We start from the raw sequence: 19,607 nt of genomic DNA, 5'->3' as shown, positions 1-19,607 counted from the left end.
TCTATTTCAAGTAAGTGAAAACTCAAAATTACTACTGATGCTGGAAATCTAGAACATTAAAAAAAATCCTGTCAATACTTAACAGGTCAGGTCCCTTCTGACAAAGGGTTTTCAATCTGAAATGGTACCTCTATTTCTATGCAGCCTGACCTGTATTTCTAGCATTTTCATCTTTTAATAAATTTATAAAAGGCATTTGTTTGCATGCAAGGTTTAGAGGGATACAGGCCAAACCTGGGAAAAATGGGATGACCTTAGATTAGTCAGTTTAGCTGATTGTCAAGTGTACCCAGGTACAGTGTTGTGTGTACCCAGGTACAGTGTTGTGTGTACCCAGGTACAGTGTTGTGTGTACCCAGGTACAGTGTTGTGTGTACCCAGGTACAGTGTTGTGTGTACCCAGGTACAGTGTTGTGTGTACCCAGGTACAGTGTTGTGTGTACCCAGGTACAGTGTTGTGTGTACCCAGGTACAGTGTTGTGTGTACCCAGGTACAGTGTTGTGTGTACCCAGGTACAGTGTTGTGTGTACCCAGGTACAGTGTTGTGTGTACCCAGGTACAGTGAGAAGCTTGTGCTGTGTGCTATCCAGTCAGCAGAAAGACAACACACGATTACAATCGGGGCACTTAGCTTGGCATAGATGTGTTGGGCTGAAGGGCCTGTATGCATGGTTCCACAAGGCTGTGACTATTCCAAGGTGCACCTAACTGACCTCTCTCATTTCACACTCCCTGGACCTACAACCCTTATTCCAATTCCCTTTGTGCTTGTCGCTGTAGATGGACCTCCTCAGTTGAGACACACTTTAATGTTGACAATATAACTCTCAGGTTTCTCCCTGACTCAGTCTACCCTATCCCAAATCATCTTGATTCTCCAAGGTACCTGGGCTCAAGGAAAGACACGGCAACATTTGCAGAAGACCAATCCTGTTGGGGTGTCACGTCATCTAAAGCACCCTGCAAACCCTGCTGTTCGTTTCCTTTGCAACATTTGGTGTGGGATACAAAGAGTTTTAGGAAAGCAAAAGCAGGATTGAAAGAGTTGTTTTAACAGGATGTCAAAGACTCACACAGCAACCACCTTACCTGATGCAGACACAACTTGTAGACTTTCCCTCCCGTCACGTCGCAGGGAAGTTGATCCTTTGAAGCTGATCCATCCAATATGTCGGCGTACAAAGCAAACAGCGAGGAATGCAGCTGCTCCTGACAGGGGCATTAAAGCATACTGTCAGCTGGGCGGCTGGCTGGCTGGCTGGCCACTGAGACACCAACATTCTCAACATTAAAGCATACTGTCAGCTGGGCGGCTGGCTGGCTGGCCACTGAGACACCAACATTCTCAACATTTTTAGCAAGCAGCCAAAGAACATCTGTTTTTCTGCCTTAGGTCTCAGAGTTACAGAACAATTACATCACTGATGGAGTCCGCTCAGCCCTCCGAGTCCATACTGGTACTCTGGGAGAGTAATTCAGTCAGTCCATTCCCAAACTGTCCCCACAGTCCTGCAATATTTTTCTTCTTCAAGTTAAGTATCTAATTCCTTTCAAAAGCAATGAAAGCAGAAGCTTCATGACCACAGACTGCATACTTATACTGTATCTGTACACTGTGGACGGCTCGTTTGTAATCATGTATTGTCTTTGTGCTGACTGGTTAGCACGCAACAAAAGCTTTTCACTGTACCTCGGTGCACGGGGACAATAAACTCAACTGAAGATTCTATCAGCTGCCCAAGCAAAGAATCCCAGATCTTTAGCACACGTTGCAGAAAACTGTTCCCCTGGCCTCTTGCCCCTAGGAATCAATTAATACTTTGTCACGTGACAAGTCACAGTGAAATGCTTTGCTTGCATACCCAAGGTATGCAAAGAGTCGCACACGAAGGGCACTGATAAAGTTACAGTGTACAGAGTGTCCGCGCAGGGTCCCCATTGTTCCCCCCTCCCTCACGGTGCCCCCCCCACACTGGGTCCCCATTGTTCCCCCCTCCCTCACAGTGCCCCCCCCCCACACCGGGTCCCCATTGTTCTCTCCCCTCGTCCACTCCGGGTCACCATTGTTCTCCCCTCCCCCCTCCCCCCTCCCTCACGGTGCCCCCCCCCCACACTGGGTCCCCATTGTTCCCCCCTCCCTCACGGTGCCCCCCTCCCCACTCCAGGTCCCCATTGTTACCCCCACCCTCACAGTGCCCCCCCCCCCCACACCGGGTCCTTTGTTCCCTCTCCCGGCAGCGGCCCCCTCACTCCCACGTTTCCATCGCCATCATCGACCGCCGTACCCTAACCTCTCCACTATTGCCAGCGGGTCGTCTCCGGGCACCACTGTGGCCCCGACCCCAGCCTCCAGCCTCCAGCCGCGGGCTCAGACCTCGGCTACTCCGCGTCTCACCGGGAGGTGACTGTCACAGCGGCCCGTCGGGAGCTCACGTCCCTGGTTATGAAAGACCCACTCACCTCAACACTTCCTCTGGGCCTAAAGCAATTTCATTCCATCCTCTATCCTACACTTCTATTCTAAAACCTTCATGCTTATTAATAATCTTATTGTGTGGCACTTTATTAAAGAACTTTTGAAAGTCCACACACATTAACTGCAATGAATTCTATTTCTCTAGAATAGGTTAGTTTATTATTGTCACGTAGCAATGTAAAGTGAAAAGCTTTTTGTTGGGTACTATCCAGTCAGAAAAGTCATACATGAATACACCGAGTCATCCACAGTGCCCACATATAGGAAACAACATTTAGTGCCAGATATAACATTAAAGATAGTTCATGGGTCTGCCATGTGGTAGATGGGTGGTCTGGTTTAGATTATTACTGACTCGTGTTCCAAGGTACAGTGAAAAGCTTTTTGTTGCGCGCTATCCAGTCAGAGACAAAACGATACATGATTACAATCCACGGTGCACAGATAACTAAAGGTGTAAAGGAGTGGAGCGATTGTAATGTGTAATAGCAGATCCACTTCTGGGACCTGCACACAAACATCGCCAGGCTTCAGTGCCATCTTGGACGGACTCTGGCTGAGAAGAGGATGGTTCAGTTGCCTGATAACAGCTGGGAACAAACTGCCCGAGTCTGGAGGTGTGCGCGAACAAGCTCCTGCTTCAGTGAGCGTGGGAACAAGCACACTCGAGTCTTTTGGGACCGATGTCATTGCCCTGCTGGCCTTCTGCTCAAAGCGAGCATGGAATTTATTGAATTTATCAGATAGGGCCAGACTATGGCCAGCGACGCTGCCTGACGTCACTCTGTGGTATTCAGGCATGGCCACAGTCAGCGGCTGTCCACGTGATTATGCTGGGACTCCAGTTTGTCCTGGTATTGTCTCTTGGCATTCCCGATGGACTCCAGTTTGTCCTGGTATTGTCTCTTGGCAATCCCGATGGACTCCAGTTTGTCTTGGTATTGTCACTTGGCATTCCCGATGGACTCCAGTTTGTCCTGGTATTGTCTCTTGGCATTCCCGATGGTTTGGTGAAGATCGTGGTCTTCCTGGAACTCGATACATTCGGGAATATTCAATCATCAAATTTGAACTGCTTTAGCGACCATAATGTATTGTTTATATTTTCACCTTAGGTGTGGCACGGTGGCGCAGCGGTAGAGTTGCTGCCTAACAGCGCTTTCAGCACCAGAGACCCGGGTTCCATCCCGACTACGGATGTGATCCCGAATAAGGGTGCTGTCTATACGGAGTTTGTACGTTCTCACCGTGACCGCATGGTTTTCCTCCAAAATCTTTGGTTTTCTCCCACACTCCAAAGGCGTACAGGTTTGGAGGTTAATTGGCAAGGTATGTGTAAAATAATTGTCCCTGGTGTGTGTAGGGTAGTGTTAATGTGTTGGGATGGCTGGTCGGTGCGGACTCGGTGGGCCGAAGGGCCTGTTTCTGAGCTGTATCTCTAAACTAAACCAAACCTGCAACTCATTGGTATTTCCCATCGGGATTTGCACACATGATCTCAAAGTTACTCCAGCATTTTGTGTCTATCTTTGACACGTGGATGTGGTGTGTATGGGTTTGCAGAAGGTTCTATGAATGGTTAGGATTAATGAGGTGGTAAATAGTTCAGCCTTGGATGAAATATTTGGATGAAAGGATCAAATGCATCATTTCCAATTTTGCTGATGACATGAGATTTAGTGGGGATGGGGAAAAAAATTCGATTTTGATTAGATTTAGAGATACAACGCAGAAACAGGCCCTTCGGCCCACCGAGTCCGCGCCGCACAGCGATCCCCGCATATTAACACTATCCTACACACACTAGGGACAATTTTTACATATTACCCAGTCAATTAACATACATACCTGCACGTCTTTGGAGTGTGGGAGGAAACCGAAGATCTCATGGAAAACCCACGCAGGTCACGGGGAGAACGTACAAACTCCGTAGGGACGGCGCCCGTAGTCAGGATCGAACCAGAGTCTCCGGCGCTGCATTCGCTGTAAGGCAGCAACTCTACCGCTGGGCCACCGTGCCGCCCGAAAAGAGACATACAGTTTGGAAACAGGCCCAACAAGTCCATGCTGACCAAGATGCCAGTCTAAGCTAGTCCTATTTGTACGAGTTTGACCTATATCCTTCTAAAGCTGTCCGATCCTTGTATAGTGATGAGGTGCAAAGAGGCTTCAAGTGGATATAGACTGGCTAGGTTTGCAAGCAACCAGCTGATATAGTGAATATATTGTGGAAAAATACACGGTTTTTCACTTCAGTAGGAAAAAAAGCAGAAATGTTGAGTTTAGAAAAATGCAATGTGATTTAATTGAGAAGCACAACATTATTACAAGGCAAGGCAACATCTGTACAAATAGAAACAGAGTGATTGATTCAGGTCAAAGACCTCTCCCCGTTATAAGCTCTCAGACCTCTGCTGCCTGACCTGACAATTTCAAATTTCCAGCATCTGTAATTCCTTTATTTTCTAAATTCTTAAGAGACGTTGATAGGTTAGAGATGTGTACAATGTTTTCTCAGGCTAAAAATAAGAGGTAGGACATTTGAAGAGAAATGTCTGCACTCACAGGCTGGTGAAACTTTGTGAATTCCCCTCCCAGATTGCTGTGGATCTCAGGCACTGCTTGATAAATACCTGGACATTACAGGAATCAACAGACGTAGAGATAGGGCAGCAAAATGGCATTGAAGTAACACGGCCATGATATTATTGAATGGTGGAGCAGGCTCAAGGGGCTGAATGTGTAGGTTTAAATCTAAGGTAGACACAAAATGCTGGAGCAACTCAGCGGGTCAGACAGCATCTTGGGAGAGAAGGAATGGGCGACGTTTCGAGTCGAGACCCTTCTTCAGACTTATGAGGAAGTGGCTGAATGGTCTACTTCTGCTCCTGTTAATGTTTTCATGTGTTCTTATCCTCAAAGATGGCAAGTTATAGCATGCAAAAACAAGGCTGAAGTATTGACCACATGCTCAATCAGAAATGGCAACTGTACTATCTATCTCAGCTTCCTGACAAAACTCCAAACAATATAATTCATATCAAATGACATCCAGAAATGGTTGTAATAATACATGTGAAAGGCTGTGGGACTAGACAGCATCTCAGATGTAATATTGAAAACTTGCCTCAGAACGTTCCGCCAGGTAAACATCGGCGTCTAGCTAACAGATTGCCAGGTATCTTCTGTCTACAAAGGTGGAACAGGTCCATTTGTTGAATGTTGAAGTCACAGGCAGCCCCTCTCGCCTCGTATCTCCATCTCAGCCCTTGGGGTGATCCACCATTGGGTCAAGCTGGGCATCGGTGTACACCTTGGTGGTGAGGGTTGCCATGTGGCAGTGATGCCAGCAGCTTTGGGCATTTTGTGGCAGTGATGTTGGCAGCTACGGCCATTTTGTGGCAGTGATGTCGGCAGCTTTGGGCATTTTGCACCAGGTTGGGCACAGTGTGAATGCTCCGTAATTAGCTGCCGAAGTCTGAAGAAGGATCCCGATCCCGACCCGAACTGTTGTTTGTCCATCCCCTTCACAGATGCTTCCAGATCTACAGAGTTCCTCCAGAACTTAGTGCTCAAGTTTCCAGCATCTGCAGTATGTGGCTCTCCAGTGATTAGCAAGTTTCCAGCATCTGCAGTATGTGGTGTCTCCAGTAATTAGCAAGAACGGACTTGTTCCACCTCATGAAGGAAAAACCTTTTCACTCAGAGTTGTGAATCTGTGGAATTCTCTGCCTCAGAAGGCAGTGGAGGCCAATTCTCTGAATGCATTCAAGAGAGAGCTGGATAGAGCTCTTAAGGATAGCGGAGTCAGGGGGTATGGGGAGAAGGCAGGAACGGGGTACTGATTGTAGATGATTAGCCATGATCACAGTGAATGGCGGTGCTGGCTCGAAGGGCCGAATGGCCTCCTCCTACACCTATTGTCCGTTGTCTATTGTCGTGCATGTTTAATTGCTTTCTGCCTTGTGGACATCCCCACCCAGTAGCACCTTCAGCAGACAGACTGGAACAGAACCACTTTCTCAAGGGCAATCAGGGGTCAGCCATGAATGGTGGCCATGACAGCAAAGCATACCGCCTGTCCACGCACAGCATGTTCTATCTGCACAATTCTACTGCACATTATTGCAGATTGTAGGAACAACGTTTAACTCTGCACTTGGACCTTTATTGGGCTTGTGGGACATGGCTCTTGGACAGACAGACAGGAATGCTGCAAATGGCAGTGTTGTTGGGAATGATGTTTCCCCAGGGGGGTTGAACGTGAACTACTCCTTGGTTTTTGGCAATGGTCTCCACACAGATGTGAAGTTGCTGGCGGAGTTACGAGGGTCAGAGATGAGACTCAGTGCATTCAAACTGAATCCAGGAACCCTGTTAAAACCTTTCCCTTATAACCGTCAGGGCACATAGATTACTGAATTGTTTACAGGCCAGACAAGTCTAACATAAGCATAGAAACATAGAAAATAGGTGCAGGAGGAGATCAACTGGCCCTTCGAGCCTGTACGCACCGCCATTCATTGTGATCATGGCTGATCATCCACAATCAGTAACCCGTGCCTGCCTTCTCCTCATATCCCTTGATTCCGCAGAATCATTCCATTCTAGAATTCTATGTCCATTGTAGAACGGACATAAACAAGAAAAACTTGGCTGTGAATTAGCCTAACAATTTCAAATACAAACATAAAATGTACAGCAACTGCTCGCTCTGAGATTCGGTAATGGACCTGAACAAACAACTTCATAAAGGACTGTGTGGAAGAGTCATAGAGTGTGGAAGATACAGTGTAGAAACAGGCCCTTCATAGAGTCACAGAGTGATACAGTGTGGAAACAGGCCCTTCGGCTCAACTCGCCCACACCGGCCAACATGTCCCAGCTACACGTCCCACCTGCCTGCACTTGGTCCATATCCCTCCAAACCCGTCCTATCCGTGTACCTGTCCAACTGTTTCTTAAACATTGTGATAGTCCCTGCCTAAACTACCTCCTCTGGCAGCTTGTTCCATACACCCACCACCTTTTGTGTGAAAAAGTTACACCTCAGATTCCTATTATATCTTTTCCCCTTCACCTTAAACCTTTGGTCCTCGATTCACTTACTCTGGGCAAGACACTCTGTGCATCTACCCGATCTATTCCTTTCATGATTTTATACACCTCTGTAAGATCACCCCTCATTCTCCTGCGCTCCGGGGAATAGTGTCCCAGCCTACTCAACCTCTCCCTATAGCTCACACCCTCTAGTCCTGGCAACTCCCTCCAGCTCAGACCCTCGAGCCCTGGCAACCTCTCCCTACAGCTCAGACCCTCTAGTCCTGGCAACCTCTCCCTATAGCTCAGACCCTCTAGTCCTGGCAACCTCTCCCTACAGCTCAGACCCTCTAGTCCTGGCAACCTCTCCCTACAGCTCAGACCCTCTAGTCCTGGCAACTCCCTCCAGCTCACACCCTCTAGTCCCAGCAACCTCTCCCTACAGCTCAGACCCTCTAGTCCTGGCAACTCCCTCCAGCTCACACCCTCTAGTCCCAACAACCTCTCCCTGTAGCTCACACCCTCTAGTCCTGGCAACTCCCTCCAGCTCAGACCCTCGAGTCCTGGTAACCTCTCCCTGTAGCTCGCACCCTCTAGTCCCAGCAACCTCTCCCTGTAGCTCACACCCTCTAGTCCTGGCAACTCCCTCCAGCTCAGACCCTCGAGTCCTGGTAACCTCTCCCTATAGCTCAGACCCTCTAGTCCCAGCAACCTCTCCCTGTAGCTCAGACCCACTAGTCCTGGCAACCTCTCCCTGTAGCTCAGACCCTCTAGTCCTGGCAACCTCTCCCTATAGCTCAGACCCTCTAGTCCTGGCAACCTCTCCTTGTAGCTCAGACCCACTAGTCCTGGCAACTCCCTCCAGCTCAGACCCTCGAGTCCTGGTAACCTCTCTCGATAGCTCACACCCTCTAGTCCCAGCAACCTCTCCCTGTAGCTCAGACCCACTAGTCCTGGCAACCTCTCCCTGTAGCTCAGACCCTCTAGTCCTGGCAACCTCTCCCTATAGCTCAGACCCTCTAGTCCTGGCAACCTCTCCCTATAGCTCAGACCCTCTAGTCCTGGCAACCTCTCCCTATAGCTCAGACCCTCTAGTCCTGGCAACCTCTCCCTATAGCTCAGACCCTCTAGTCCTGGCAACCTCTCCCTATAGCTCAGACCCTCTAGTCCTGGCAACCTCTCCCTATAGCTCAGACCCTCTAGTCCTGGCAACCTCTCCCTATAGCTCAGACCCTCTAGTCCTGGCAACCTCTCCCTATAGCTCAGACCCTCTAGTCCTGGCAACCTCTCCCTATAGCTCAGACCCTCTAGTCCTGGCAACCTCTCCTTGTAGCTCAGACCCACTAGTCCTGGCAACTCCCTCCAGCTCAGACCCTCGAGTCCTGGTAACCTCTCTCGATAGCTCACACCCTCTAGTCCTGGCAACCTCTCTCGATAGCTCAGACCCACTAGTCCTGGCAACCTCTCCCAGTAGCTCAGGCCCTCGAGTCCAGGTCTGACCTCCAGAAGGACATGGGGGATGTGGAGACATTATTTGTTTGATCTAAATTGGAGGATCAGACAGACACTGGGCAACTAGTGGCATTCAATGCTTTCTATGCTCACCTCAAATGGGAGAACAACGATCGATCTTCACTATACCCCACTGTCCCCAAACATTAAAATAATTAATGAAACTCACAAATTAAGCTGGTGAATTAGTTAAAACTAATTCTCCATCATTTGAGATGTCTAAAAACCTGTATGCATCAGACCCAAAACGGAGGGATGCCCTGATTAACCGTGAGAATTATTCATGTTAATGTAATGGATAGTCTGCATTTGATAACTCTTTCCACAGCAGCTACTCTCAAATTAAGCATTAGGCATCATTAATTTCAGTCAGGTCTTTAAAAGGGTTCTCTCGTGATCAATGGATGAATTTGGGAGAAGTACTAACTCACAAATCCTACCACAATCAATCAATTTGAATTCAATAAATAATGCAAGAACCATTTTCAAAATGAATTGTTTTTGAGATTCCAGGGTTTACATGTAGTAACAAGATTATAAATTCAAAGTACAATGAGCTTCAGTGTAATGTGCAGAAGGTTATGTGGGTGGGGGTGGAGGAATGCAGTGATGGAGAGATAATGTGGACAGGCTGAGTGAGGCGCCTAGCTTCTGTCCTTGGGGACGACGACACGCACGCACGCACGCACGCACGCACACACACACACACACACACACACACACACACACACACACCTTACCTTGGAGTCACCTGGATCAACTGGGATGCTGCACAATGTTAGCAAGTTCCTCAGTTCAACTTCACTGTAGGAGTTGAGTTCCTCTGGCTTGAAAACCTCATCTTGCAACAGTCTTACCAACGCTCTTGGATTTCCTATTGAAATAAATCATGGCACGGAACTGATTGCAGGACAATCACACGATTTAACACAGAACACAGAACATAGCACAGGCCCTTCGGCCCACAATGTTTGTGCTGAACATGACGCTAAGTGAAACTGACCTCATTTGCCTGCATGTAATCCATTTCCCCATATCCATATGCCTATGTAAAAGGATCTTAAACACCACTATCATATCTGCCTCTGCCCCCACCCCTGGCAGTATGTTCCAGGCCCCCACCCCTGGCAGTGCATTCCAGGCCCCCACCCCACTCTGTAAAACACCTGCTCCACACATCACCGCCAATATTTAGATCAAGAAACATTGATACTTAAGTTGAAGTTAGCATTTAAAATATTTTATATAGATTAGACCATTTCCAAGGATACTGTAGAATTAACTATCTCTTTAACAAAATAAATAGGTCAGAAGGACAGTCATGTTTTGCATATTTCATACATGTTCATGCGTAAGGCTTCACTTTTTAGTTTCAATTGTTAAAAAGTGAATATACCTTCGCAAAAGTCTACTGAGAAAACAGATTTCAAATTGTTTTCACCATTAAAACTTCATGCCAACAACAAATGTCAACCCTGTAGAATTTACAACAAGGCTTCATGGCTTTCAAACCTATCGGAACATGCTGGTCGGCAACTTGACCTTGGTCAAAAATGCTGCAAGGGGTAAACGCAGAGATGGAATTGGACAAAAAGCTCAAAGGATGTTCGAGATTGCAAACGTAAATAATCTTGTCCCATGCGGAGTCTAGTGGCTGAAGCAAAGAAAAAGGACAGATCTCCACAATAGCAGTAGTCATCGAGCTGTACAGAACGGAAGCAGGCCCATTGGTCCAGCTCAAACATGCTGACCAAGATGACCCATCTAAGCTAGTCCCATTTGCCCGCATTTGGCCCATATATATCCCACTAAATCTTTCCGAACCATGTACCTGCTAAGTTTTACATTTTGTTATTGTATCTACCTCAACTACCTCCTCTGGCAGCTCGTTCCACACACCCACCACTCTGTGTGAAAAAACCTTGCCCCTCAGGTTCCTATTAAATCTTTCCCTTCTCACATTGAACCTATATCCTCTGGTTTTTGATTAAGTCACCCTATATATCCCCCTATGATTTACACCTCAACAAGATCACCCTCAGCCTCCTGCGTTCCAACGAATGAAGTCCAAGCCTGCCCTTCCTCTCGCTGCAGCTCAGGCACTCGAGTCCTGGCAACATCCTTGTAAATCATCTCTGCCTTCTTCCCAGCTCAATGGCATCTTTCCTACAGCAGTGACCCTGGTTATCTGTCATTGGACTCCGCTGCACTAAAGACCAAAAATTAAACACCAAAAACACAAACAGCAATTCCATCCCTGAAAAGAGCAAAACAAAAAGACACAAGGATGTATAATATTATGATGCATCGAGACCCAGCCCATAACGTCACCTATCCACAGATGCTGCCTGACCCGCTGTGTTACTCCAGCACTCTGTGAAATGTCACCTATCCATGTTCTCCACAGATGCTGCCTGACCCACTGAGTTACTCCAGCACTTTGTATCTATCTTCAGTATATACCAGGATCTGCGATCCTTTCTACACATTGTGTACAAAAACGTCAGCCGACTCGAGCTAACACACAATGTCAGCATCGTGTACACGGACTCAACACACACACACAATGTCAGCATCGTGTACACGGACTCAACACACACACACAATGTCAGCATCGTGTACACGGACTCAACACACACACACAATGTCAGCATCGTGTACACGGACTCAACACACACACACAATGTCAGCATCGTGTACACGGACTCCACAACACACACAATGTCAGCATCGTGTACACGGACTCCAGCACACACACACAACGTCAGCATCGTGTACACGGACTCCACAACACACACAATGTCAGCATCGTGTACACGGACTCCAGCACACACACACGTCAGCATCGTGTACACGGACTCCACAACACACACAGTGTCAGCATCGTGTACACGGACTCCACAACACACACAATGTCAGCATCGTGTACACGGACTCCACAACACACACAATGTCAGCATCGTGTACACGGACTCCAGCACACACACACACAATGTCAGCATCGTGTACACGGACTCCACAACACACACAGTGTCAGCATCCTACCTGCAACTGGCTGTGGCTGTGGGTTCTTGTCTTTCTCACTATTCACCACCACAGGCCCTCTCAGGAGCGGTGGGATGAATGGAGCAATTATGGAGGCATCGAACTTTGTGATGGGAATGCTGGATGGGAACACCGCCTGCTCGATGGCTTCGTTCTCCATCGTGGACCAGAAATCCTCCACGTTCACTTCATCTGAGGTGAGGAAATCAGGCCAGGTGAACTGGGAGAGAGACCGCAGAATTAAAGCTTGTTCAAACAGTCATAAGTTCATAAGTCATAGGAGCAGAATTAGGCCATTCGGCCCATCAAGTCTACTCCGCCATTCAATTATGTCTGATCTTTCTTTCCCTCTCAATCCCTTCTCCAGCCTCCAAACACCCGCACTAATCAAGAATCTACCAATCTCCGCCTTTAAAATATCCATTGACCCGGCCTCTACAGCCGTGTGTGGCAATGAATTCCACAGATTGACCAGCCTCTGACTAAAGAGTCAGTCTCCCACTCCATTCACCCTGAGTGCTGGGCATTCCCGGCACGTTGCATCAAACTGAGTGAGGTGTGCCAGTTACAACCAGGCCTCATGGATCAAAATACTGTGTGGTATACAAGGCCAGCACCACCTGGCCCAGGTGCACCTCAGGTAACATGTAAATATAGCCACTGAAGTGAGAGAGGGCTTCCCCTGTGGCTCTGCATGTGAACACACACACAAGATGAGTGGAAACATGAGGAGTGAGTGAGCCAGTCAGCGCCACACTCTCACTGCCATTCAACACCGTTTTCCTGGTGTTTCCCCGCATCCTCACCAAAACTCACACAAAATTCAGCTTGACAAAAATCAACGATGCAGGCTCCAGTGTTCAGTTACAAAGATCCATCATCTTTTAGTTTACTTTAGCGATACAACGTGGGAAACAGGCCCATCAGCCCACTGAGTCCGCACCAACCCCTGCACATTAACACTATCCTACACACACTAGGGACTATTTACATTTATACCAAACCAATTATCTACAAACCTGCACGTCTTTGGAGTGTGGGAAGAAACCGAAGATGTCGGGGGAAATCCATGCATGTCATGGGGAGAACGTACAAACTCCGTACAGACAGCACCCGTAGTCGGGATGGAACCCGGGTCTCTGGCACTGTGAGAGCTGAGATGCAGCAACTCTACCGCTGCGCCACCGTGCCGCCCTTTTGAGTTAAGAAATTGCCTTTCACTTCAATCCCAAATACCCTACTCCCTAAATTTGAAACTGATCACTCGTTTGGTCTGGTACACAATTCTTGTGTCATCACCAATGTTAGAAATGTTATACTTGGTCCCCTCAGCTAAATAATTGATAACAATGGCATAGCTGGGGTCCAAGCTGCAGGTCCTGCACTACGCACCAGCCCCATGTTAATGCTCTCATCTATTTTCTTCCATGAGCCAACTCTCAGTGCACAGTAATATATTAACCCTATTTCCATGTGCTCTACCTTCATTCAGCAACTATCTCCCCGGCCCTGTATCATTTCCACTTTCCATTCTATCCAGCTCCTATCCCTATACTTGTTAGCGTACGGCACTGGGAAGTTACCGGGAACCATCGCAGGAACAAGGAACTGCAGATGCTGGCGAATGCACAAAAGGACACAAAGTGCCGGAGTAACTCAGCATGTCAAGCAGCATTTATGGAGAACATGGATAGGTGAAGTATCAGGTCATGAGTCTGAAGAAGGATCCTGAGCCAAAACGCCAGCCATTCCTTCTCTCCACAGATGCTGCCTGACCCACTGAGTTACTCCAGCACTCTGTGAAACGTCACCTATCCATGTTCTCCACAGATGCTGCCTGACCCCCTGAGTTACTCCAGCACTCTGTGAAACGTCACCTATCCATGTTCTCCACAGGTGCTGCCTGACCCCCTGAGTTACTCCAGCACTCTGTGAAACGTCACCTATCCATGTTCTCCATAGATGCTGCCTGACCCGCTGAGTTACTCCGGCACCATTGTCCCACTGGGAACCATCTCCTTTACATTGCCAGTACCTCCCCCTTGCACTGACCACAATCTGAAAAAGGTCTTCAGACGACCTCGCATGTCCTTGCAAGATCAAAAACATCCGATTTAAAAGTGATATCAGAGTGATGATATCAAGTTGTTTAAATGTACCTCCATATTTTTTAGTGCTAGAACATTGGCAGGGTTTCTCTGTGCCACTTCCAGCTTTGGTGCTATTCCACAGATACCACATATCATGTCATTGTAGTCACGAATGGTCAGAGACTCAAATGCCCAATATCCATTCCACAGGAGCTCTTGTAGCTGGTTCAGATGCTCCTCAGACAAGGGTTTCTCTGCAAAGTAAATCACACAACATTGAGGTAATAACGCTCCGTTTCTGTGCGAGCAAATGTCAGACCTGATTCATCCTACATCAATCCTCTATTATTCACCTTGGGCCATTTTGCCCTTTTACCATACTGATAGAAATAGGATTGATGGAGTAGAGTATGTGTGAGTGATTATTGATTGGGTACAGTATGTGTGAGTGATTATTGATTGGGTACAGTATGTGTGAGTGATTATTGATTGGGTACAGTATGTGTGAGTGATTATTGATGGTGTAGAGTATGTGTGAGTGATTATTGATTGGGTACAGTACGTGTGATTATTGATTGGGTACAGTATGTGTGTGATTATTGATGGAGTAATGTGCTCCATGGAGTAAGAAAACTGCAGATGCTGGTTTAAATCGAAGGTAGACACAAAATACTGGAGTAACTCAACGGGTCAGGCAGCATCTCTGGAGAGAAGGAATGGGTGACGTTTCGGGTCGAGACCCTTCTTCAGAAGAGTTACCGCTGAGTTACTCCAGCATTTTGTGTCTACCTGGTAGAAATGATCTTGGAGCCAGGTAGCCCAAATATAAAAGAAACCTGGTGGAAGACTACAATGAGGAGCCCATTCCTTCTCTCCCGAGATGCTGCCTGACCTGCTGAGTTACTCCAGCATTTTGTGAATAACTACAATGAGGAATGTGAGTTGTATTCTCTGAGAGCCAGATAATGTGGGTGTATGGACCACGCTGCTGTTGCTAACCATCGCGGGCTACAATGATGGTACTTATCGTGACGATTATACTTATCGTGAGGGTTACCTCTGGGTGCTCGGTTTCCTGCCACATCCCAAAGACTGGGAGGGGAGGGTGGGTTTGTAGGTTAATTGGCTCTCTGTAAATTGCCCCAAATGTGTAGGGAGTGAATGAGAAAGTGGGATCACGTAGAACTATTGGGAATGGGGGATCGATGGCCAGTGTGGAGTTGGTGGGTCGAAGGGCCTGTTTCCACGCTGTATCTTTAAACTAAACACTCCTTATGGATAAACGTTCTCACGCTATTATTTGGAAGAGCTGAAGAATCTTCCTGGAGTCCTGGCCAATGTCTGTGCCTCGACCACAGAACAAAAAGCTGTATCTTCAACTTTACAGCAACGGCCAGACTTCACCAGACAGAAATGATGTAAAATGCTTTGAAATTTAGATACAAGAATCTAAAACAGGCCATATAAGGGCATAGGAAGAGCCCACATTAATTAGGACAAGGTCAGGGTGAAGGAATATGGGCTAGGATCATGTAGTGCATAACAACGTGGCCAGACTGGTCATCCTCCCTCTATACTGCAGCCTTAGTATAACACAAACACAGTATTCGTCAAATGCAGCTTGACAAATGTTATGACCAGCTGTTATCTTTCATATAGCTTATGAATCCATCATTTGGGAAACAGCTGAACTATATGCCCAGACTGAAGCATCGAGTTGGCAAGAAGCATTGAAGTTTGGAACTTGTATCTCCACATTCTGAGGAGCAGCCAACAAAAGAAGTTAAGATTGTCCCCTGCAAGGTCTTTGTGAAGCAGCCTTCGGGCTTTCAAGACCTTTCAAATGAGTACAATTTAGTTTCAGTTCATCAATCAACCACTATCAGGTTTTAGTTACATGCAAGATTTTAATCGTGGAACTAAAAAAAATCAACATCATTTAAAACTACTGACACTCAGCATCTCTGCCTGAGAGAAGGAATGGGTGACGTTTCGGGTCAGGACCCTTCTTCAGTCTGAAGGACCCCGACCCGAAACATCACCCAATCCTTCTCTCCAGAGACGTTGCCTGTCCCGCCCGCTGAGTTACTCCAGCTTTCTGATTCTATCTTTGGTCTATGCAGACTTTAAACAGTGATTGGAACTCTATTTAGTCTTCTTCAAAATGCTTTGTGATGTTCTAGTTGTGAGTGATGCTGTTATTGAGAAATGGAACAATGGCCTACACATGAGAACAACACAAAGTGCTGGAGGAACTGCAGAGGGGATGGACAGACAATGTTTTGATTTGGGACCTTCCTACAGACTCCAGCATCTGCAGTCTCTTGTGTCTCCATTTTACTGCTCCACTGCAAACCTCCTACGTCTGCCTACTATGAAGAGGTTCTCCTCCTCTCAAGCCCACAGGTCCAGCTAACATCCTACTGGTGTTTGGTCTTTCCAAAACATTATGGCATCCGTCCAATAATTGGGTGACCAGAATTATCAAACACATTGATTTAAAGAATGAAAGAACAAAACAAATACATTGAATGCATTAAAAACAATCTCTAAAAAGCACCCAATGGAAAATACCAAGGATTCAGTCAGAAATAAAACCAACTGCTAGTGAGTGAATGAATGAATGAATTAATGAATGAATGAATGAATGAATGAATGAATAAGTTTATTGGCCAAGTATGTGCACATACAAGGAATGTGCCTTGGTGCTCCATTCACAAATGACAACACAAACATACAGTTAACAATTACGAATAAAGCATAACCACATCAAAACAATAAGGATACAACATTACAGTCTAATCATGTGGGTGTAAATAAACCAGAGCAAAAAAGAGACTACAGACTTTAGTTATTGAGTAGAACTACTACTATTAAAGTGAAGGAAAAGATAGTTCAGTTTGTTGGATTTCTATTCCAGATTTAGTTGAGTATTATTTTGTCATGTCTGACACAATCTCACTCTGGCTGGATCCAGTGTGTGGTCCTTCTAGAAACAGTCTCTTCATCTTCACTTTTATGTAACCTATCAATTCATCATCTTGGAACAAAACTGAAGATTACTTTCATTCCCTAATGTTCCCTGAATTACTTCCACATTAGTCCACCCACGACTTTAGCGAAATACTAGACCTGTTGGTGAATGCCATCTCTGTCCACAGCCTCCTACGTTACTCCAATGGAGATAGAATCCACACCAAGACACAACACCTCGACTTTTAACAAGACTCATTCCAGCCTCCTCAAATTTTAATAACCTTGCTTAGTTTGGATTTCCTGCAGATTCCACTGTTGGTTTGGTTGTGCGGTATCCATAACAAACTTGTCGGGTAATATCAGTTAACAACTCTGCTTTTCCCATTGACGCTGACTTTAAGTAGACTTTTCTTGGTTGCATTACCAGAATCTTTCATCGCTCCCTGTGATCCATTTTTGTAATTGGACCTTTTAACTTTCCACACAATCACAGATTGCTTCCTTCATCCGAACTCCCTTCTCTTTAACTGTTTACAGTCCTGATGAAACGTTAACAATGTGAAATGTGAAATGCCAACTCTCAGGAGGCTGACTGACCAGCTGAGTATTTTTGGAGCATTTTGTTTTTGAATTCCAGAATTATGCGGTTTTCTAATTCATTTGACTTTACCTGTGATTTTTTGAGCAGAGTCCAATATCGGGCTGGTTACAGTTCGAGGATCTTCCCCAAGCTTAATACAATTTCGGATTTTGAACAGCAAGTCCAAGCTGACCAAAAGCTTGTTTCCAATGTTAAATAAACCTGGAAAAATTGAACATCAAATGAAACTGTACATGAAGAAAGGGAAAGGTTAATGGACAGAGCAATAATATCGAGGGGTTGTTTAATCCATGGCAATGCCTCAGTGGATTCGTTTCTACTTGAAATGAAACTAAATTTATATAGCAAACTGTCATTGAAACCAGGATGGCTTTATATAAAAAATTCAGACATTATAAACAAATCTAAAACTGACATAAAAAAGTAATTAAATACGATTCCAAATCCTTAGTGGGTCAATTGTCAATACAACTTACTCATCAAAGGTTAACGGAAGATACCTTTTTACGTTTCTGATGGGATTGTGTAATTGCCATGGAATGGAGTGAGAAAGTGCTCCAGTGTGTAAACCTTCTCCACACCAGGAAATAAAATCCACAGAACTACCCCTTCTTTCCATGGCCATTTTCTCAAAACTATGTTGTGATAAGGGATTAACTCTGACACGAGGCTTACAGGATTAGGGTAAACTTTAAAATAAAAGCCCATCTCATAAAAAACAAAATTAAAGGAATGATCCCCCCCTAAAAATGTAATAAAGTAGAACAGCAGGCAGCCTGTAAAGTTGGGTTTGTTAACGTGCAACATGGCATACACTTGGAATAAGCTAGATTGTAGCAAACCATCTCCAAGCACAACTGCTTCATGCGAGCACAGCAACAAAAAAAATTAATTAATACTTAAATAATGCTTCTGTTCCGCGGCATAATGTTTTTTCTGGATCTTGCGAAGAATTTACTATCTGGGCATAATCCAGAATTTAGTTGGTTGGTTGAATCAGATTGAATTCAGTTGAACTGATGCAGAAGTTGAGACCTGATAGAAAACAGATGCTCCCCGACCTACGATGCTTCGGCTTACGATATCTCGACTTCACGATGGTGCAAACGTTGGGCAACGGCAGCAAGCTGCAGCTCACTTACGGCCACGTGGTCAGATGTATTATCGGTTTACAGTGGGTTTATCAGAACGTAACCCCATTGTAAGTCGAGGAGCACCTGTAGTTATGAGAGGCATAGGGAGGGTGAACAGTCAGAAACGTTGTCCCTAAAGAGTGGACAGCATAGATTTAAGGTGAGAGGGGCCAGGGTTAAGAGAGATGTGCTTGGCCAGTCTTGTTTTTACACAGAGGGTGGTGGGTGCCTGGAACACGCTGCCAGTGCTGGTGGTGGGGGCAGATACCATAGTGGCGGTTAGATAGGCACATGGATAGGCAGAGAATGGATCACATGTAGGCAAGCATTAGCTGAACTTGGCAGTGTTTAGCACAGACACTGTGGGCCGAACGGCCTGTTCGTGTGCTGTACTGTTCTATGAGTAACTGTGTTGGAACACAAACAGGCTGAACAAGATGCCTTACCTGAGTTGATGTCAGTGAAGTTGTGCAGTGCGAGGCAATGGGGATTCATGCAGACTTTGGTCTGGACTATAACCACCTGGAACTGGCTCTCTGTCAGCAGCCAGCATTCCTCAGGGCTTGCGGCTGAACTACAACACAAACACAAGCACACGTCACAAACCTTTGGAGCCACATTTCCGTTTTGCAATAAAGTTTCCGACATTCGGCATTGGAGTGATTCACACGCAATCACCATTGGCTACATTCTCTGGAAATGCCAGAGAAAATGTTGGAAATTCCTCCCTCAT

The 19,607-nt window shown here is 46.2% G+C and overlaps 1 protein-coding gene across 1 annotated transcript in view; it reads right to left on the bottom strand.

The window, feature by feature from the left end:
* The window catches only part of LOC144599973 (HMG domain-containing protein 3-like), a 36,756-nt gene that overhangs the window by 9,304 nt on the left and 7,845 nt on the right, over positions 1-19,607 (bottom strand). Inside the window, exons 3-8 of the mRNA XM_078411255.1 lie at positions 19,321-19,448; positions 17,811-17,942; positions 14,234-14,418; positions 12,075-12,294; positions 9,770-9,903; positions 1,091-1,210 (exon numbers count right to left, since the gene is read on the bottom strand). Of these exons, the coding sequence (XP_078267381.1) occupies positions 1,091-1,210; positions 9,770-9,903; positions 12,075-12,294; positions 14,234-14,418; positions 17,811-17,942; positions 19,321-19,448 (919 nt within the window). The remainder of the gene's footprint in view (positions 1-1,090; positions 1,211-9,769; positions 9,904-12,074; positions 12,295-14,233; positions 14,419-17,810; positions 17,943-19,320; positions 19,449-19,607) is intronic.

Source organism: Rhinoraja longicauda, chromosome 14 (genome assembly GCF_053455715.1).
Source record: "Rhinoraja longicauda isolate Sanriku21f chromosome 14, sRhiLon1.1, whole genome shotgun sequence".
NCBI lineage: Eukaryota > Metazoa > Chordata > Chondrichthyes > Rajiformes > Arhynchobatidae > Rhinoraja > Rhinoraja longicauda.
Note: the sequence above shows the minus strand (reverse complement) of the source record. Positions and strands in the feature narration are given on the sequence as shown.